The sequence below is a fragment of the Molossus molossus genome, unplaced genomic scaffold (genome assembly GCF_014108415.1).
Source record: "Molossus molossus isolate mMolMol1 unplaced genomic scaffold, mMolMol1.p scaffold_m16_p_15, whole genome shotgun sequence".
In the NCBI taxonomy this organism is placed as follows: domain Eukaryota; kingdom Metazoa; phylum Chordata; class Mammalia; order Chiroptera; family Molossidae; genus Molossus; species Molossus molossus.
In genome coordinates, this window is record NW_023425350.1 from 45,513,823 (window position 1) to 45,537,187 (window position 23,365).

At 37.5% G+C, this 23,365-nt stretch overlaps 1 protein-coding gene across 1 annotated transcript in view; it reads right to left on the minus strand.

Annotated features, from left to right (window-relative positions):
- The window catches only part of LOC118630792 (WD repeat containing planar cell polarity effector), a 359,956-nt gene that overhangs the window by 91,520 nt on the left and 245,071 nt on the right, over window positions 1–23,365 (minus strand). Inside the window, exon 14 of the mRNA XM_036262931.1 lies at window positions 18,442–18,544. Within this exon, the coding sequence (XP_036118824.1) occupies window positions 18,442–18,544 (103 nt within the window). The remainder of the gene's footprint in view (window positions 1–18,441; window positions 18,545–23,365) is intronic.

Genomic DNA, 23,365 nt, shown 5'->3' on the forward strand with positions numbered 1-23,365 from the left:
ATCTTCTTCTGTTTCTTTTTCAATGTCCTATAGTTTTCTGAGAACAGGTTTTTTACCTCCTTGGTCAAGTTTATTCCTAGGTATCTTATTTTCTGTTGTTGCAATGGTACATGGGATTGTTTTTTAGTTTCCCTTTCTGAGTGTTCATTATTGGTGTATAAGAGTGCCATCAATTTCTGGACATTAATTTTGTATCCTTCTTTGCCAAATTCATTTATTAAATCTAGTAAATTTTTTTCTGGAGTCTTTAGGATTTTCTGACATCTGTATTTCTTGGAAGGTGTGTATATAGTATATGGTAGGACCTGAAATAGATCAGTTTTAAATTAAATTCTACCACGCAGAAAATTATAGGATGATTAGATCTGAGAATGTAGGTCATTTTACTTTCTTTAAGCCTTTGGAACCTTACGTGACTATAAAAACCTTAATTTTTCCTTGATCCCCCTTAAGAATATAGATTTATGGTTATGTGAAACCATTTTGTAAACTTTAAAATGGTTAAAAACATCTTCACAGCAAAAGAAACAACCATCAAAATGGAAAGGGAACCCACTATATGGGAGAGTATACTGCCAATGATACATCAGATAAGGAGTTAATTTCCAAAATATATAGAGTACTCACACAACTCAAAAGAAAGACAAAGAACGCAATTAAAAAAGGACAGAGGATCTAAAGAGACACCTCTCCAAACAGGACATACAAATGGCCAAGAGACATATGGAAAAATGCTCAACATCACTAATCATCAGAGAGATGCAAATTAAAACAACAATGAGGTATCACTTCACACCTGTTAGAATGGCCACCATCAACAAATCATCAAACAGTAAGTGCTGGCGAGGGTGTGGAGAAAAGGGGATCCTAGTACACTGCTGGTGGGAATGCAGACTGGTGCAGCCACTATGGAAAACACTATGGTGTTACCTCAAAAAATTAAAAACGGAACTGCCATTTGACCCAGTGATCACACTTCTAGGAATATACCCTAAGAAGCCTGAAACACCAATCAGAAAGAATATATATATATACCCCTATGTTCATAGCAGCTCTATTTACAATAGCTAAGATCTGGAAACAGCCCAAGTGCCCATCAGTAGATGAGTAGATAAAAAAGCGGTGGTACATATACACAATGGAGTACTATGCAGCTGTAAGAAAGAAAGATCTCTTATCCTTTGAGATAACATGAGGGACCTGGAAAGTATTATCCTAAGCGAAACAAACCAAGCAGAGAAAGACAAATATCACATGATCTCACTTATTTCTGGAATATAATAAACTAAATAGATGAACAAAATAGACCCAGAGACATAGAAGTAGGATACAGACTGACATTTCTCAGAAGGGGGGAGGGACAAACCACAGAACTTATATGCACGTATGCATAACTGATGGACATAGACAACAAAACTGGGGGCAGGGTGGGAGGGGATAGGGAAGAGGGAGTCAATGTGGGGGAAAGGAGAAACATCTGTAGAAAAATAATAAAAAAGAGGAAAAAAATGGTTAAAAACAGGTAACTAGACATAAAGACACACACACACACATAAATATACTCCTTGATTTTGATAAAGCAGATGTATGATTTGAACTCATAAACTTTATAGATATAACAAAGATTTGTGTGTGAATAGAGATTTCTTGGAGATGTGGTAAGGGTATAGGGAGATTACCTTCAAAACTGTTATAATTGAAAAATGGCGGCGGAGTGAATGGAAGCTACACAGACCATCTCCCAGGACCAAACTGGAATTACAACTAAAAGACAAATCGTCAGGAAAAGGCAACAGAAGAGCAGCTTGGAGGACCACATAACCAACCACACTGACTCAATCCTGGTAGGCTTGCGGAGACGCAAGAGGGGGGCTGGGACAGAGGCTATAATAGCCACAGCCACTTACCTTGGGCTCTGGCAGAGGGAAGGCAGACTGGACTGGAACTGTGTGGGGACAATCGGGACTTGGTGGGCACTCAGAGCTTTTGCTGAGTTGTGGCCACTCAGGATTGTGGTTATCTTACTCCTTCCCAGGGCTCTGGGGAGAGGTGACGGGCCCCTCCCTCAGAGATTCAACCCCACCTGGTGGCCACTGAAACGCTAATTGAGGCCCATTAACAACGAGCATCTGCCCCACCCTCAGGAAATGCCCTTTATGCTGAGCACCTGAGGGAGTTTTTCATTCAACTGAGAAGTCAAGGTTCTCAGGTAACCATAGCCTCCAGGCAAAAGCTAGAGGATAACTGTACCTTCCCTGGGTTAGCAACTCTAACCAGGAAAGTAAGACTGGACAGTGGAGTTTAACATGGGTCCTCCCTGGCTCATTCATCCCCAGGAAAGGGAGCCACAAACAGTAGAACATCAACACCCATAGGGTAAATTTGGCAGACTTCAAAGCCCACTGTGATAGCCAAATGAAAGAACAAGAGACCTCTACTGAACATGAGATAAATGAGGTGCAGTTAAACAGGTTAACAGAACTAGAATTCAGAGCCATGATCTTGAGGAAGCTCAACAGCATGTGTAAGGACATGAGCACCATGAGTAAAGACATAGAAATGTTGAAAATCAACCAGTTGGAATTAAAAACCACCAAGAAGAAATGAAGAATGACATATCAGAAATAAAAGAACACAATGGAAGATCTAAATAGCAGAGTGGAGGACGCTGAGAACCAGATTAGTGAATTAGAAGATAGGGTAGAAAAAAAACAACCAGAAAACCAAAAAGATAAAACAATTAATAAACAGGAAAATAGCTTAAGAGAACTGTGGGACAACGAGAAACGTAATAACATTCACATCATAGGAATCCCTGAGGAAGAAGAAAATGAGCAAGGGTTAGAGAATATATTTGAAGAAATAGTGAAAGAAAACTTCCCTAATTTGGTGAAGGAAGAAGGCATTCAAGTTCAAGAAGCACAGAGAGCCCCAAGTAAAAAGACCCCAAAGAGGCCCACACCAAGACACATAGTAATCAAAATGCCAAAAATTAAAGACAAAAAGAGAATCCTAAAGAAAGCAAGAGATAAGGAATAGGTTACCTACAAAGAAATCCCATAAGGTTATCAGCTTACTTCTCAACAGAAACACTACAGGCCAGAAGTGAATGGCAAGAGGTAATCAAGGTCATGAAAACAAGGATCTGAATCCAAGACAACTCTACCCAACAAGGCTATCATTCAAAATAGAAGGTCAAATAAAGAGCTTCCCAGACCAAAAAAAAAAAGATAAGGGAATACATTAGCACCAAACCAGCACTGCAAGAAATGTTAAAAGGACTGCTATAATTAGCAGAAGAAATAGGAAGAAAAATATAACCACACTAAACAAAAATGGTAATAAATAAATACATATCAATAATCACCTTAAATATAAATGGATTAGAATGCTCTGATAAAAAGACACAGTGTAGCTGGTTGGATAAGAAAGCATGACTCATCTATATGTTGTTTAAAAGAGACCCACCTCACAACAAAAGACTCACATAGGTTGAAAGTGAAGGGATGGAAAAAAATCTTCCAACCGAACAGAAAGAAAAAAAAAGCTGGGGTAGCAATACTCATATCTGATAAAATAGATTTCAAAATGAAGACCATAACTAAAGACAAAGAAGGCCACTACATAATATTGAAAGGATCTATCCAACAGGAAGATATAACCTTGACAAACATATATGCACCCAATATAGGAGCACCAAAATATATTAAAAATCTTCTGGAAGACTTCAAAGGAGAAATCGATAGCAATACAATCATAGCAGGGGACTTCAACACCCCGCTGACACCACTGGATAGATCCTCTAAACAAAAAATTAATAAGGAAACAGAGACTCTAAATGAAGCACTAGACCAAATGGATTTAATAGATATCTCCAGAGAATTACACCCCAAAACTACAGAATTCACATTCTTCTCAAGGGCACATGGGACATTCTCAAAGATAGACCACATGTTGGACACAAACTATGTCTCTACAAGTTCAGGAAGACTGAAATCATATCAAGCATCTTCTCAGATCACAATGGCATGAAACTAGAAATCAATTGCAACAAGAACATGCAAAGACATTTGAACACATGGAAGCTAAATTGCATGTTATTAAACAACGAATGGGTCAATGAGGAGATCAAGGAAGAAATTAAAAACTTCCTGGAATCCAATGAAAATGGATACACAACAACACAAAACCTTTGGAATACAGCGAAAGCAGTTCTGAGAGGGAAGTTCATAGCACTACAGGCCTACCTCAAGAAGCAAGAAAAATCTCTAATAGACTACCAAACCTCACAACATAAAGAACTAGAAAGCAAACAAATAGTAAAGATCAGAGCAGAAACGAACAACATAGAGACCAAAAAAACAATTCAAAGGATCAATGAAACAAACAGCTGGTTTTTCGAAAAGATAAACAAGATTGATAGACCCTTAGCTAGACTCACCAAGAAACAAAGAGAGAGAACCCAAATACACAAAATCAGAAATGAAAGAGGAGAAGTAACAACTGATACCTCAGAAATACAGAAGATCATTAACAACTACTATGAAAAAGTATATGGCAACAAATTCAACAATTTAAGCAAAATGGACAAATTTCTAGAAACACAGTGTCTCCCAAAATTGAACCAAGAAGAGATAGAAAACTTGAACAGATCAATAACAACAAAAGAAATTAAAGATGTAATCAAGACTCTCCCAGCAAACAAAAGCCCAGGCCCGGATGGCTTCACAGGGGAGTTTTACCAAACATTCAAAGAAGAACTAACACCCATTCTCCTCAAATCACTTCAAAAAATTCAAGCAGAAGGAAGACTTCCAAATTCGTTTTATGAAGCCAGCATAATTCTAATTCCAAAACCAGAAAAAGACATTACAACGAAAGAAAACTACAGGCCAATGTCCCTGATAAACATAGACGCCAAAATCCTGAACAAAATACTTGCAAATCAGATCCAGCAACACATCAAAAAAATTATTCACCATGACCAAGTGGGATTCATCCCAGGGATGCAAGGCTGGTACAATATTCACAAATCAATAAATGTGATACACCACATAAACACAATGAAAGATAAAAATCATATGATCATACCAATAGATGCTGAAAAAGCATTAGAAAATATCCAGCACCCATTTTTGATACAAACGCTCAGCAATCTAGGAATAGAGGGATCATATCTCGACATAATAAAGGCCATATATGAAAGACCTACGGCCAACATCATACTCAATGGGCAAAAATTAAAAGCATTTCCCTTAAGAACAGGAACAAGGCAAGGATGCCCACTTTCGCCACTCTTACTTAACATAGTATTGGAAGTCTCAGCCACAGCTATCAGACAGGAGGAAAAAATAAAAGGGATCCAAATGGAAAAGGAAGAAGTGAAACTGTCATTATTCGCATATGACATGATACTATACGTAGAAAAACGCAAAGAATCCATCAAAAATTTACTAGACTTAATAAATAAATTTGGCAAAGTAGCAGCATACAAAACGTCAAGAAACCGATGGCATTCTTATACACCAATGATGAACTCACAGAAAGAGAAACTAAAAGAACAATCACATTTACCATTGTGGCAAAAAAATTAAGATAACTAGGAATAAACTTAACCAAAGAGATACAGGACCTATTTGCAGAAAACTAGAGGTCATTGAAAAAGAAATAGAGAAAGATATAAAAAAGTTGAAGCACATACCTTGATCATGGATTGGAAGAATTAACATCATTAAAATGTCCATACTACCCAAAGCAATCTCCATCAAAATACCAACGACATACTTCACAGAACTAGAACAAATACTTCAAAAGTTCATATGGAACCAAAAAAGTCCCCGAATAGCCACAGCAATCTTGAAAAAGAACAAAGTTTGAGGGATCACATTACCAGATTTCAGGTTATACTACAAAGCCACTGTAATCAAAACAGCCTGGTACTGGCACAAGAACAGGCATATAGACCAGTGGAACAGAACTGAAAACCCAGAAATCGACCCAAGGCAATATGCTCAATTAATACTTGACAAAGGTGGCAAGAGCATACAGTGGAGTAAAGACAGCCTCTTTAATACATGGTGTTGGGAAAATTGGACAGCTACATGCAAAAAAATGAAACGAGACCATCAACTTACATGCAAAAAAATGAAACGAGACCATCAACTTACACCACTCACAAGAATAAACTCAAAATGGATAAAAGACTTAAATGTGACTCATGAATCCATAAAAATCCTAGAAGAAACTGTAGGCAACAAAATTTTCAGATATCATATGCAGCAGAATTTTCACTGATACATCACCTAAGGCAACAGAAACAAAGGAGAAAATGAACACATGGAACTACATCAAACTCAAAAGCTTCTGCAAAGCAAAAGATACAATCATCAAAATGGAAAGGCTACCCACTGTATGGGAGAGCATAACTGCCAATGATATATCAGATAAGGGGTTAATTTCCAATATATAGAGAGTGCTCATATAACTCAAGAAATGGAAGACAAAGAACCCAATTAAAAAATGGGCAGAGGAGCCCTGGCCGGTTTGGCTCAGCGGTTAGAGCGTCGGCCTGCGGTCCAGAGAGACCCGGGTTCGGTTCCCGGTAAGGGTATGTACCTCGGTTGCAGTTTGTTCCCGGCCCTGGTTGGATTGTGTGGGTGGCAACCACTCGATGTGTCCCTTTCACGTCGATGTTTCTCTCTCTCTCTCTCTCTTTCTCTCTCTCTCTCTCCCTCTCTCCCTCCCTCCCTCCATCCATCCAACTCTATCTGAACAAAATATGGAAAAATGTCCTCGGGTGAGGATTAAAAAAACAAAATAAAATAAAATAAAAATAAAAAATGGGCAGAGGAGCTAAATAGACACCTCTCCAAACAGGACATACAAATGGCTAAGAGACATATGAAGAAATGCTCAATATCACTAATCATCACAGAGATGCAAATTAAAACAACAAATGAGGTATCACCTCACACCTGTCAGAATGACCGCCATCAACAAATCATCAAACAAGTGTTGGTGAGGGTGTGGAGAAAAGGGGACTCTAGTACACTGCTGGTGGGAATGCAGACTGGTGCAGCCACTGTGGAAAAATTAAAATTTGAAGTGCCATTTGACCCAGTGATCCCACCTCTAGGAATATACTTCTAAGAAGCCTGAAACACCAATCAGAAAGAATATATGTACCCCCATGTTCGTAGCAGCACTATTTACAATAGCTAAGAACTGGGAACAGCCCAAGTGCCCATCAGTAGACGAGTGGATAAAAAAGCAGTGGTACATATACACAATGGAGTACCATGCAGCTGTAAGAAAGATAGATCTCTTATCCTTTGAGACAACATGTAGGGACCTGGAAAGTATCATCCTAAGTGAAACAAGCCAAATACAGAAAGACAAGTATCATATGATCTCACTTATTTGTGGAATATAATAAACATAACATTCTGAGGAATGGGGTAGTCCCAGAGACGTGGAAGTGGGGTACAGACTGACTATCCTCAGAAGAGGGAGTGTGGGGGGGAGATAAACCACAGAACTTATATGCATGTATGCATGAACAATGGACATGGACAACAAAGCTGGGGACAGGGTGGGGAGGAAGGGAGCCGGGGGTATCAGTGGGGGAAAAAGGAGAAACATCTGTAACAAAAATAAATTAATTAAATAAAAAATATGCTACCATTAAAATATTTGTTATAATTTCTAACATTATATAGAGAAATTTGTACATGTAAAATATCTGTAAGAGGTCCAAGTTCAGCTCTAAAGTTCAATAATTTTATGATTTTTGTCAGGTAATATATGTAAAATCATATTTTTTTATAAATTATTGTTTCTGTATTAGCTCCAATGCTTAAGTACCTTGATGTTTTCCTTTTTACTAAAATAAAATTCAATACAAATAAGTCTTTTAAAGCATGATAAGAGAATTTATTCAAAGTATCTTTTGTATAAAGCAATACCCCCTCTAAGATATTATTCAAACATTTTTTTCAGTATGGGTTTGTACTACTAGGTAGATATGAATAAATTATTATTTTTTCACTGAGCTGTAGTTGTCTAGAAATCTGTAGTGTCCTTGTTTGGGTTCTATCTAGTCATATCTGATTATATACACAGAATTTTAGCACTGAAAAAGACAAAGACTCTTCTAGTTTATCTCCTTAATGTATAGATGAGCAAACTGAAGCCAAAATGGTGACTTTTTCAATGTTGGAATGTTAGTCTTAATTATTTAGCTAAAACTGAAACTTGGCTTTCCTGACTACCTACCACCTTAGTATTCCTTTTAAAAAATATTTTCAATTACAGTTGATACACAATATTTTATTAGCTTTGGTATACAACACAGTATTTAGACATTTATAATTTACAAAGTGAATCTGACACAATACATAGTTACTTCATAGTATTATTGGCTATATTCCTTATGCTGTACTTTATATCCTTGTGATTTATTTTATAATGGAAAATTTGTACATCTTAATCCCTTCGCCCTTTTCACTCATCACTCCAACACCCCTTCCATCTGGTAGCTATCAATTTGTTCTCTGTATCTGAGTTTTTTCTGTTTGTATATTATATTCCACAATATATATGTGATATCATATGGTATTTGTCTTTTTCTGTCTGACTTATTTTACTTGGCATAATACTCTTTAGGTCTACCTATGTTGTCACTAGTGGCAAGATTTCATTCTGTTTTTATGGCTGAGTAATATTCCAGTATATATATGTAACACATCTTATTTACCCATTTGTCTATCCTATCAATGGACATTTAGGTTGTTTCCACATCTTGGCTACTGTAAATGTGCTGCAGTGAACAAAGAGGGGCATATATCTTTCAAATTAGTGTTTTGGATTTCTTCAGATAAATACCCCAAGTGGAATTGCTGGGACATATGGTAGTTCGTTTAATTTTTTTAGGAAACTCCATACTGTTTTCCATAGTTGCTGCACCAATTTATAATTCTATCAGTAGTACAAAAGGGTTCCTTCTCTTTCCTCCACATCCTGGCCAACACCTGTTTGTTGATTATTGATGATAGCCATTCTAACAGGTGTGAGGTGATATATCTCATTATGGTTTTAATGTACAATTTCCTGATGATTAGTGACATTGAGCATCTTTCATATATTTATAGACCATCTGTATGTCCTCTGTTCACCTTTTAATAAGTTTTTGTTGTTGTTAATTCCGTATATATTTTGGGTAATAACCCCTTATCGGATGATCATTGGGAAATATCTTCTCCCATTCTGCATGTAGTCTTTTTGTGTTGTTGATGGTTTCCTTCATTTTGCCAAGAAAATCCTCTTTAGTTTGATGTAGTCCCATTTGTTTATTTTTTCTTTTGTTTCTCTTGCCCGGGGAGGCATATGCAAAAAAATATTACTAAGAAATGTCAAAGAGTTTACTATGTTTTCTTGTAGGATTTTTATGGTTTGGGTCTACATTGAAGTCTTGAATCCATTTTTAGTTAATTCTTGTATATGGTATAAGAAAATGATCCGGTTTCATTCTTTTGCACCTATCTGTCCAGTTTTCCCAATACCATTTATTGAAGACACTGTCTTTACCTCACTGTATACTCTGGCCTCCTTTGTCATAGATTAATTAGCCATATAGGCATGTGTTTATTTCTGGGTTCTTTTCTGTTCCATTGATCTATATGTGACTGTTTTTATGCTAGTACTATGGTACTTGTCATTACTGCAGATTTATAGTATTGTTTGATATCAGGGAGTGTGATACCTTTAACTTTATTTTTCTTTCTCAAGATTACTTGGCTATTTGGGGTATTTTGTGGCTTAGTGTAAATTTTAGGATTTTTTTCTAGTTCTGTGCAAAATGCCATTGGTATTTTGATAGGGATTGCAATGAATCTAGATTGCTTTGGGTAATATGAGCATTTTAATGATAGTTCTTTCTTTTCATGAGCACAGTATAACCTTACATTTGTTTGTATCTTCTTCAATTATTCTTTTCAATGTCATAATAGTTTTCCAAGTATAAATCTTTTACCTCCTTGGTGAAATTTATTCTTTGGTATTTTATTCTTTTTGATGCAATTGTAAACAGAATTGCTTTCTTAATTTTTAATAGTTCGTTATTGGTGTATAAACATGTAACTGATTTCTGAATATTAATTTTGTATCCTGCTACTTTACTGAATTCATTTAATAGTTCTAATAGTTATTTGGTGAATTCTTTAGGGTTTTCTATATATAGTATCATGTCATCTTCAGATAATGACAATTTTATTTATTTCCAATTAGGTTGCCTTTTATTTATTTTTTAATAACTGTCTGATTGCTGTGGCTAGGACTTCCAAAACGATGGTTGAATAAAAGTGATGACAGTGGCCATCCTTGTTTTGTTCCTGATTTTAAGGACTTGTCTTTTCACATTTGGCTGTGATGTTAGCTGTGGGTTTGTCATATATGGCCTTTATTATTTTGAGGCATCTTCTCTTTATCCTCACTTTGCTGAGTTTTTATCATAAATGGATATTGATTTTGTCTAATGCTTTTTCTATATCTATTGATAGGGTCATATCATTTTATCCTTCATTTTGTTTGTGGTGTATCATGTTAATTGATTTGCGGATACTGAATCAAATTTGTATCCTAGGAATAAATCCCACTTCATCATGATGTATGATCTATTTACTGTATTCCTGAATTTGATTTACTAATATTTTGTTGAAGATTATTGCATTTGTTTTCAGCAGCGATATTGGCCTGTAATTTTCCTTTCTTTGTAGTGTTGTCTTTGTTTGTTTTAGTTTCAGGGTAATGCTGACATCATTAACGTGAATTTTGGAGCCTTTCTTCCTCTTCAATATTTTAGAATAGTTTGAGGCGAATAGGTTTTAATTTTTCCTTAATATTTATTTGTAAAATTCACCTGTGAAGCCATCTAGTCTAGGGTTTTTGTTTGTTGGGAGATTTTTGCTTACTTATTCAATTTCATTAGTAGTTGTCAGTCCTTTCAGATTTTCTGTTTCTTCTTGATTCAGCCCTGGAAGACTGTGTGTTTCTAGGAATGTATACATTTCTTTCAGGTTGGCCAATTTGTTGGCATATTGTTGGCATGTAGTATCTTCTTTAAAAACATTTTTTTCTTTATTGATTTTAGAGAGAAAGGGAGGGAGAGGGAGAGAGAAATAGAACTATCAATGAGAGAGAACATTGACTGGCTGCCTCCTGCATGTCCCCCACAGCCTAGGCATGTGCCGATGCTCAACCACTGACCACACTGGCCAGGCCACTTATTATTTCTTCAAATAGGTTTTCAGTCCCTTGCTCTCTCTTCTTCTTCCATTACCACTTTATGTGAATGTTGTCTGACATACTTGATGTTGTTCCCAGAGGTCCCTTAAACTATCCTCAATTTTGTGTGTGTGTGTGTGTGTGTGTTACAATTGTATGTTTTCTGCTACCTTTCTTTCAGATCATTAATTTGATCTTTTGCTTCACCCAACCTACTGTTGATGTATTCTTCATTTCAATTATTACATTCTTCACTTCTGACTGGTTCTTTTTTGTGGTTTCTCTTACTTGAGGTTCTCACTGAGTTCATCTGTTCTTCTCCTAAAGTTCACTGAGCATCCTTATAACCATTGTTTTGAACTCAGTGTCTGATAGATTGCTTGCCTCCATTTAATTATTTATTTATTTATTGGAGTTTTGTCCTATTCTTTCATTTGGGACATGTTTTTTTGTTTCCTCATCTTGGGGGATTCCTTGTGTTTGCTTCTATGTATTAAATAGATATGCCACATCTGTCAGTTTTCATAGAGTGACTTCATATAGTAGGTGTCCTGTGAGGCCTAGTAGTACTTCCTTTTCTCATGAGCTGGGTGCTCCAGCCGTGTCCCTTTTGTGGGCTTCTTCTGTTGTAACTGAGCCTTGATTACTGTTGGCATGTCAGTGGATGGGATTGACCATTAGGCTGACGGGCTGAGAGTGCTGGCCATGACTACAACAGACAAGCTACTACTGTTTTCATACTAACACAAAAGAGGCATTTAGGAAGAAGATAATTTATTAAAAAAAAGTAATCCACTCCAAACCCTACCCCTCTAGCCCTCACCCTGAAGCCAGTCAATTCAGTTCCTCTTAATATGTCCCTGGTGCCCTTTGAGCTACGGTGCCCACGCTGGAGCCCAGAATGAGTGAGTCTGTACCCGACCTCTCAAGAAGAATGTCTGGGACTCCAGCAGCCCTCTGTATCACTTGGATGCAATCCCCACTGGTTTTCACAGTTAGATGGGGACTGCTCTTCCCAGCATTGGTACCCTGGGCTGGGGAACCGGGTGTGGGAGTGGTACCCCTCATTTCATAAGAGGGAGTGCCACAGCAGAGAGATTACCTCTGAATTATTAATCACCACAGAGGAGAAGTGAGCCCTGCCTGCTCTACATTTCCACCTCTACTACAAGTTTGTCAGGGCTTCTTCTTTATATCCTTAGTTATAGGATTTCTGTTTGGCTACTCGATGATGGTTGTCCTATATTTAGTTGTAATTTTTTTTTTTAATATCCTCACTCGAGGACATTTTTTCCAGTTTTTGTTCAGATAGAGTGGGAGGGAGAGAGAGAGAAAGAAACATCGACGTGAAAGGGACACATCGAGTGGCTGCCACCCACACGACCCAACCAGGGCCAGGGACAAACTGCAACCGAGATACATGCCCTTAGCGGGAACCGAACCTGGGTCTCTCAGGACCGCAGGCCAACGCTCTAACCACTGAGAAAACCAACCAGGGCTAGTTGTAATTTTGATGTGGGAAGAGGCAAGCACAGTGTTTGCCTACTCTACCATCTTGACCAGAAGTAAGATATCTTAGTATTCTTAAAGTTTGTAGCATATTACTGTATAAAATAATCTGTCCACTACATTTTAGGATTATTTGACAGGAGATATTTTTACTGTACTACATACTAGTCAAGGTAATACATATTCTGTTTATTCTTAATATTACATACCAATCCTCAAACAAAAATCTTCATTATTTACTTGCCTAACTAACAAATAAAGCAGAGAAGGTTTGAGACATTAACTCCTTTCTGAAAAGGAGAAAAAGTAGGTTTAAAGCCCAAGTAGTTTAATGTTTGTACCTTTTCCCCCAGAAAAATAATATTATCTTTTGCTAAGCAACTGACAATTTCAGACAAGATGAGTTCTGAAAATATGACACCTTCTTTCATAATATAGTGATCTAGGATTTCAGAATTGTTAAATATTTAAACAATGGAAAGGTTTGATTTGAAAAAACACACATGTAACTTAGAGAAAATCTATAGTTAATTAAAAATTGGTATTATTTACTATGTCACATTCTGTGATTGACAACATTATGTCGCCACAAAGAAAGGAGAAAAGGTTGGATAATCCTGCATTCTTAGGAATCTACTGAGAACTATAAATCTCTTTTAAGTTATATAAGTAATACAGTCTTGTGTAGATCTCCACAGCTAAGCAAAGCAGTTAGTCTCTGATGTGCTTAAAGTGACAAAAGGTTTAGGATTATGTCTTTAGGCAAAGATGCCTAGAAGGAAGGAAGGTATAGATAAAAATTGACATCATGACACAATAAATAGAAGATTGGAATGAGTATATCTCCTAAGTCAAACAAGTAATATAATGTAGTCTCTCAAGCACAGTGTAGGTAAACAGTTAATCACAATTTTAAATTGAAGAATTAAAAAGTTTTTTGTAGCTTAACTTTAGAAGAATTTTATGTTAATGAGATATTTTAAGTATAAAAGAACAAATGTTTACCTTCACATATTATCTACTGGATACATTTTTATACTAAAACAAAACAGGCATTTAGGAAGATAACATTAAAAATCAGGTTTTTGAGTGATTTTTGATGATATGGAAATACCATTGGGTTATAAAAAGTAAAATAAATAAATGATTCAAATTTTGTTACATATATGCATAGTAAAAATAGGAAATAAATATACTAATATTTTATCTCTAGGTGATAATATAATGAGCAGTCTTTATTTTTATACTATATTTTTAGTATTGTATAGTTCTCCACTAAGCATAAATAAGCTTTTATATTGGAATTTAAAAGTATATTTAAAAGGAAATGGCATTTTATATAGCTACAACCTTTTATATTATAGTATCTGCAAGATCATATATCATAAATGTATTAAAAACTACAGTGCACTTGGAAGGGTTTCCTAATATGTGAATGTGTAGACAGTCACATTAAGTGCAGCTGGGAATTAGAATAGGATTTTAAACATATTTCTATAGAGAAAGTTGTTTCACCATTTTGGTTATCTTCTTTTTTTAAAAATGCCGTTCTTCAAATCTCATTGTAACAGATGAAGTGGTACCTACCCCCACCCTAAGTCACTATTGTTTTTATTTACAGTGACAGGTATTTTAATGGGTTTATGTTCACCCCACTAAAGATATTTCCCAGACATTCATTACAATTACTGGTAAACTTATGAATGGGTTCTGTCCAATGGTATATTAGCAAAGTAATGTGTAACAACTCCTTTGTTGTAACTTGTATAAGAAAAGAGTATGCCTTCCTCCCCACACCCCTCACCTTGTAGGTAAAGATACAAGTCTTCAAACATACAGATGAAGGCTCTATACCCTAGAGATGACAAAGCAACACAATAGAAGGAGCCTGGTAATCTGATGTCAACATACTTTGCCAGTCCCAGAACAGTTCCAGGATTAGTGAAAAAGAAATAAAATGTATATCAAGTCACCACGGTCTCTCTTTAGAGAAGCCTGTACTATTTCATACCTAATGCACATATTGGCATTATTCCACCACTGAGTGCACCACCAGTGAAACTCACTTAACTCTGGTTACTTTGATTTAACATATAACTCAAGGTCCTGGCCAGAGTAATTAAGCAAGAAAACAAAATTAAAGGCATCCAAATCGGAAAGAAAGAAGTAAAACTGTCTCCTTTTGCAGATGACTTTATATATAGAAAGCCCTAAAGACTCTACCAAAAACACAATTAGAATAAACCATATCAGTAGAGCTGGAGTATACAAAATCAATATATCATTGTTATTTTTCTATGCACTCATAACAAATTATCAGAAAGCAAAATTAAGAATAGAATTGCAACAACAAAAAAATGATCTCAAAACACATTCAACTAAGGAGGTGAAATATCTGTACACTGAAAATGACAATTCTTTGATAAAAGGAATTGAAGAAGATGCAAATAAATGGAAAGATATTCATGTTCATGGGTTGAAAGAATTAATATTGTTAAAATGTCCATACTTCTCAAACTACTATACAGATTCAATATAACCCCTATCAAAATTCCAATGGCATTTTTCCACAGAAATAGAATAAATAGTCCTAAAATTTGCATGGAACCCCAATAGACCCTGAATTGCCAAAGCAATCTCAATAAAGAAGACAAAGATGAAAGCATCACACACCCTGATTTCAAATTTTACCACAAGGCCACACTAGTAAAAACAGTATGGTACTGTTTGTTTTTTCCAGAATTTCAAGGTGATGGCAGAGTAGGTAGAAGCTACATTCACCTCCTCCCAGGACCAAGCTGGAATTACAACTAAATTAAAGAACAATCATCCTGAATAAACAACTGAAGACTAAGTAAAGAGGAGTCATAATCAAGGATTTACAGAAGAAGCCACATCAAGACTGGTAAGAAGGGCAGAGATGCTAAAAGGGCTGGCCCCACTCTGGTGGGTGCTGGTGGAGGTTCCCCCTGAAAAGTATGGGGTCTAAACACCAAGCCAAACTCCCCAGCCCAGAGCCGGGAAGAGACACCCACGTAACATCCAGCTGTGAAAAGCAGTGGGATTTCTGTCTGCCAGGGTGAGATGGAGTCTTCTGGAGATACAGGCACCCTTTTAAAGGGTCAATGCACAAAATTTCATTCATAGTCACTCATCCAATACTCCAGTGGAGGGATGGAGGAAAGGACTAGAGTCACCTGAGAAGGGTCTGGAATTTGTGGCTCTGGGGAGTAGGGAGAGAGCTAGGGAGATAGCTGCCAGGATCCCTGTGCTGAGTCATTCTTCCACCATCTTTGGACCTCTGTATAGTTTTCCTAATGTCATTCCTAGAGCTGTGAACTGACTGTGGTCCATTCTGTCATGGTTCAATATTGGCATGCTTAATAATACTCTTTTAAATCATCATTCTCGACATGGTCACTATTAATGACACATCTATTCTAATTACTCTGGTGTGTGTGTACATATATATATTTTTTTTCTTATTAATATTTAAATTAAATTTATTAGGGTGACATTGATTAATAAGATTATATAGGTTTCAAGTGTGCATTTCCATGATACATGATCTGTATGTTGCATTGTATGTCTACCACCCAAAGTCAAATCATCTTCTGTCACCAAAGTGTCCCGTGGTAGATGATTGGGTAAAGACGAAGTGGTACATAGATACAGTTAAATACTCTTGTTATCTTATATAATTTGCCCTCTTGCTTGCATCAGATAACCCTCTTGAAAGCCAAAGCTTAATTACTTTACTGCTTTTGAAAAGTTTGAGAGACAATAGTTGAATTAAATTCAGGGAATCTGAGAGAAATTAGCTTTCCCCAGCATGATTTGGGCTGTAAGGAAGGGACTATGGTGAGGAAACTAGATGTTCTTTCCTAATTCCATTGGGAATTGTGAGTGGGAGACACTCTAGTATCTAAGATGTTCACCTTTTGATAGTTACTGTTGTTATTGAATGCTATCTTTGTCAAGGGATAGTAATCAAGGTCAAATGTAACACCTAAAAAAAAAAAAAAAAAAGAAAGAAAATTGGAGAGTAACAAGATTTCAATGAAGAAAAAAGATTTGCTAGAAATGAAACAGGTCTCAAAGAGGGAATGCCAAGTTTTCTGGCTAGGAATTATCAGCTGGCCACAGCAATCTGATGAAAGAATACACAGTGTACATTTTGGTGAACAGTAGAGCTTCTTCATTTTTCTGGAATTTCATGGTTGTCTCTTCACATTTCTTTTTAACCCAAGTAACTTTAAATAGCTTTTAAATACAAAGATGGCCTCCATTATATCTGATACCCTGGTGGAAAAGGCAGGGTATGTAACTAAGGAAAATTCCCCTAAAATTTGCTATGAATTAAACTTTCTCTTGTGTTTTCCTAAATGGCTAGAGGCATAGGGATGGAGAATATTTGTAACCCCATCATATAATGTTGTAATTCCTATGAACATGGTATGGTTTCATTATTTAGTTAAAAGTGACTTCACATAACAAATACAAACTACCTACCTCACAGAGTTGTGAGGATTACATTAGTTAATATATGTAATTTAGATAATTTAGACTAGAATAGTGTCTAGCCCATTGTAAGCATTTGAAAAATATTAGCTACTATTGTTATTATTCAGAGGCACATCAATATAGTTAGGAAGTAACAAGATATAGTGATAGGTCAACTGAAGTTATTCTTATCTAATATTGTATTAATAGTATTTCTTATCAATTAGGAATGGGGATTCGAAAGTAGTTTATGCATCAATTTGAAACTGTCAGGATTGGGGTAGAACGGAATCATTTTTCTGGTAAGCAGTTGTCAGCTTTGGTATTCAGGTTTAGAGCTTTGTGTCCTTCAGTGCCAGCCTGAAGACTAGGATCGCAGGTGGCAATGTTGGAGATAAGCTGAAAATTGCTTCATTTGTTTGCAAACAGCATTCCAAAAACAAAGTACAAGATGATCTATCAATGGAGAGGCTTGCTATATTTTCAAGCCACTTATATACAGTAGAAATCTTATTAAAATTTCTTTGTTTCATAGAAATTCCACAAAGAAATGAAGTCTATTATGATTCTGAGGGTACTTTGCCTAATCTAGAAATAGGAAATACCCAGAAGAATAGGAATTGCTAAGTCTGAAGATCAGGACTTCTAGATTCAGTCCCATTAGAGAAATTGAGTTTAGAAAAACTCAATTTAGAAAAAAAACTCTCTCTTTTTTTTTTTTGGAGATATATATATAGTTTATTATTATTATTTTTTTAATTAATTTATTTTTGTTACAGATGTTTCTCCTTTTCTCCCCACTGATTTCACCCTCCCCCTTGTGTTGGCTTCTCTTAGTGGAAATGTAAAGGGCCAGCAATAGCTGATGATAAACACTTTTTCTCAAAATCTTATCTAAAGAACAAAGTCCTTTTTACTTTTTGCTTATTGATAATCACTGATCATCCATTTTCATATTAACACAATTCCAACTTACATATTTATATTGTACTACACAGCCAGGCTTAATTCTCTTTTAAAGAACCGGTCTTTACAAAGAAAGTAATTCAAATTAACCAACCATGCCCTACAAACATAAACAGAAATGATACTGAATAAGTATTGATTAAAACAAAAAGCACTTGAAAAAAACCCAGCATGAATTCTTACCAACTCCAGAGGTTATTGATTCTGCATCAATGTCGCTAGCTCTTTTTCTTGCCACTTCAGCTAGTGCCAATTCACCCTTATCTAGTGCAAGGTAATGGATGTCCTTTGGAAAAAAGCAAAATAAAAGATTAATCCAAAATGAATATTGGTCAAGTTACAAAGGAGATTTTGAAAGAAAGAACTATTTGTCAGATTACAAAGCAGACATGGCCAATGAATATTCTTTTCTGTATTTTAATTTTCTGTGTTTTTTGGGTTTTTTTTAAACAAAAAGCAAAACAAAAAGACTCATAGAAACAGAGACCAAAGGGGTGGCTGCCAGAGGGGAGGGTTATAGGGAGATGGGTGAAGAGAAATATAGTCAACAATATTGTGGTAAGTTTGCATGGTAAAAAATGATTGTTAGAATTAGTGGGGGTGATCATATTGTAAGGTATAAAAATGTCAAATACCTATATTGTATACCTGAAACTACTATAAATAAAATATAGTATTGTATGCCAAATATACTTAAAAAACAAGCAAATAAATACATTTTTTATAAAAGCAAAGAAATAAGACCAAATGACTTCAAAAAACAACAAAAAGATTTTAGTTAAGAGAAAAAAAAAATTATAGGAGGCTTCCATTCTAAAATAGTGGTGTAGGAAGACCCTGAATTCACTTCCTCCCAAAAACGCATTTAATTTGCACCTACAGAAAGAACAGTTCTTCCTAAAGAATTGAAGGTTGACTGAGCACAACAAATGAGAGACTACACAGAAACAGGTCTCTATGTAGCCTGCTCCAGCTCCAGCTTCCATATGTGGGACTTGCCCCCAGGACTTCCTCAGCTTACAACCACCCTAGTTACAACTCCCACCCAGGTGTGGCTTGTCTTCAGGACTTCCTGCAGACCACACTGGCTTCAGTTCCAGGTCCTGGTGTGGCTTGCCCGGGGACTACCCAAGGTCTGAGCTCACACGAGCTACAACTCCAACGGGTCTGCCAAAGTGGTCCCATCCAGCTTGCTCCCTGGCCTTGCCTTGGCCTGACCCCTCCAGCTCCAGCTCCAGGCCCTGGTAGTCTTGCCATCCCCACTCCTTGTGGCCCACCCATGCTCCAGCTCCAGCTGGCCTGCCAAAAACACCTGGCACATGCAGTCTACAAAGGGGTAGCTACTACACAGGGTCACTCCTTCAAGATGAGGAGAGGTTGCTGTTTCACCTAAGTCATAGAAACAAACACAGAGACACAGCCAAAATGAGGAGACAGAGAAATATGTCCTAAACAGAAGACCGGGAAAACCCCCCCAAAAAGAACTAAATGAAACAGAGATAAGAAATCTATTAGCCCTGGCCAGTTTGGCTCAGCGGTTAGAGCGTCGGCCTGCGGTCTGGAGAGACCCGGGTTCGGTTCCTGCTAAGGGCATGTACTTCGGTTGCAGTTTGTCCCCGGCCCTGGTTGGTCGTGCGGGTGGCAGCCACTCGATGTGTCCCTTCACGTCGATGTTTCTCTCTCTCTCTCCCTTCCTTTCTCTCCCTCCCACTCTATCTGTACAAAAAATGGAAAAATATCCTCGGGTAAGGATAAAAGAAATCTATCAGATAAAGAGTTCAAAACAGTGGATAGAAAGATGCCTAAAGATCTCAGTGAGAACTTCAACAAAGAGATAGAAAACATAAAAAAGAAGATAGAGAACATAAAAAACAACCGGCCAGAAATTAAGACTATAATAACTGAAATAAAGAATATATTGGATGGAATCAATAGCAGATTATATGAAGCAGTGGATCCAATCAGCGATTTAGAAAACAAGATGGTAGAAAACAACTAATCAGAACAGAATTAAACAAAAAAATAATTTTTAAAAATGAGGATAATGCTCTGGCCAGTGTAGCTCAGCAGTGTAGCTCTTCAGTCTGCAAACCAAAGAGAAGTAGGTTTGATTTCTGGTCAAGGGTACGTACCTGAGTTGCACACTTGATCCCTGGCCCCAGTCGGGGCACGTGTGGGAGGCAACCAATCAATGTGTCTCTCAAGTTGATGTTTCTTTCTCTCCTCCTCCTCCCCATTTCACTCTTTTTTTTCTTTTTCTTGTTTTTATCCTCACCCGAGGACATTTTTCCATATTTTGTTCAGACAGAGTGGGAGGGAGAAAGAGAGAGAGAAACATCGACATGAAAGGGACACATCGAGTGGTTGCCACCCACACAACCCAACTTGGGCCCGGGACAAACTGCAACCTAGGTACATGCCCTTAGCAGGAACCGAACCGGGGTTTCTCTGGACCGCAGGCCAACACTTTAACCGCTGAGCAGAACCGTCCAGGGTCCCGTTCCACTCTTCCTAAAAAATCAATGGAAAAATATCCTTGGGTGAGAATTAACAAAAAATGAAAATTAATAAAAAGTGAGGATAGTTTAAGGGACGTCTGGGACAACATCAACATATCAACATTCGTATCATGGGGCTCCCAGAGGGGAAAAGAGAGAAAGGGACAGAAAACCTATTTAAAGAAATAATGGCGGCGGAGTGAACAGAGCTACACAGACCGTCTCCCAGAACCAAACTGGAATTACAACTATAACACAGACAAATCGACGGGAAAAACCAACAGAAAAGCAGCTTGCGAGGACCATACAACGAGGCACACTGACTCGATCCTGGTAGGCTTGCGAAGGCGCGAGACGGGGCTGGGAGCCCACGGTCGGTAGCTCGGCAGTGGCCTTAGCTGGGAGCAGCGCCCTCGGGTTACACTCCCAGGCGGCCCCACAGCGCAGAGCCGGGACAGAGGCTGAAACAGCCACAGCCACTCACCTTGGGCTCCGGCAGAGGGAGGGCGGACTGGACTGGAACTGTGTCGGGACACTCGGGGTTTGGAGGGCGCTCAGAGCTTTGGCTGAGTTGCTGCCACCCAGGACGGTGGCCACATTGCTCCTTCCCAGGGCTCTGAGGAGAGGCAGCAGCCCCTCCCTTGGAGATCCAACCCCACCCTGTGGGCCATTGAAGTGCTAATTGAGGCTCACTAACAACCAGCATCTGCCCCACCCTCGTGAAAGCCCCTTGGCTGGGCACCAGAGGGAGTTTTTCAATCAACTGACAACCCAAAACGCATCAAGTAACCTAGACTGCTAGCCTTCAGGCAAAAAGCTAGAGGATAACAGTACCTTTCCTGGGCTGGCAACTTTAACCAGGAAAGTAAGACTTGACAGTGGTGTTCAACGTGGGTCCTCCCTCGCTCATCTAAATACAGGAGAGGGAGCCACAAACAGCAGAACACCAACACCCACAGGGAGAACTTGACAGGCTCCAAAGCCCACAGTGATAGCCAAAATGGTGAAACACAGAAACAGAAGCCAAATGAAAGAGCAAGAGACCTCCACCGAAGATGAGATCAATGTGGAGCAATTAGGCATGTTAACAGAGCTAGAATTCAGAGCCATGATTTTGAGGAAGCTGAAAAGCATGAGTAAGGACATAGAGACACTGAAAATAAGCCAATTGGAAATTAAAAGCCAACAAGAAGAGATAAAAAATGACATATCAGAAATGAAAAACACATTGGAAGGTTTACAAAGCAGAGTAGAGGAAGCTGAGGACCGGATCAGTGAATTAGAAGACAGGGTAGAAAAAAATCAACCAATCAGAAAAACAAAAGGAAAAAACTATTAAAAAACAGGAAGACAGCTTAAGAGAACTATGGGACAACTGGAAACGTAATAATATTCGCATTATAGGAGTCCTCGAAGAAGAAGAAAATGAGCAAGGGATAGAGAATATATTCAAAAAAATAGTGAGAGAAAACTTCCCTAATTTGGTGAAGGAAGAAGGCATTCAAGTTCAAGAAGCACAGAGAGTCCCAAGTAAGAAGAACCCAAACAGACCCACACCAAGACACATAGTAATTAAAAGGCCACAAATTAAAGACAAAGAGAGAATCCTAAAAGCAGCAAGAGATAAGCAACACGTTACCTACAAAGGGAACCCCATAAGGCTCTCAGCTGACTTCTCACAAGAAACACTACAGGCCAGAAGAGAATGGCATGAAGTAATCAAAGTCATGAAAAACAAGAATCTGAATCCAGGACTACTCTACCCAACAAGGCTATCATTCAAAATAGAAGATCAAATAAAGAGCTTCCCAGACAAAAAAGGCTAAAGGAATACATTAGCACCAAACCAGCACTGCAAGAAATGTTAAAAGGACTGCTGTAATTAGCAGTAGAAATGGAAAGAAAAATAGAACCACACTAAACAAAAATAGCAATAAATAAGTACATATCAATAATCACCTTAAACGTAAATGGATTGAATGCTCCCATAAAAAGACACAGAGTAGCTGATTGGATAAGAAAGCATGACTCATCTATATGTTGTTTACAAGAGACCCACCTCTCAACAAAAGACTCACATAGGTTGAAAGTGAAGGGATGGAAAAAAATTTTCCAAGCAAATGGAAAGGAAAAAAAAGCTGGGGTAGCAATTCTCATATCTGATAAAATAGATTTCAAAATGAAGACCATAACTAGAGACAAAGAAGGCCACTATATAATATTGAAAGGATCTATCCAACAGGAAGATATAACCTTGATAAACATATATGCACCCAATATAGAAGCACCAAAATACATTAAAAATCTTCTGGAGGAATTCCAAGGAGAAATCGACAACAATACAATCATAGCAGGGGATTTCAACACCCCATTGACAGCACTGGATAGATCCTCTAGGCAAAAAATTAGAAAGGAAACAGAGACTCTAAATGAAGCACTAGACCAAATGGATTTAATAGATATCTACAGAGAATTACACCCCAAAACTACAGAATACACATTCTTCTCAAGGGCACATGGGACATTCTCAAAGATAGACCACATGATAGGACACAAACTAAATCTCTACAAGTTCAAGAAGATTCAAATCATATCAAGCACCTTCTCAG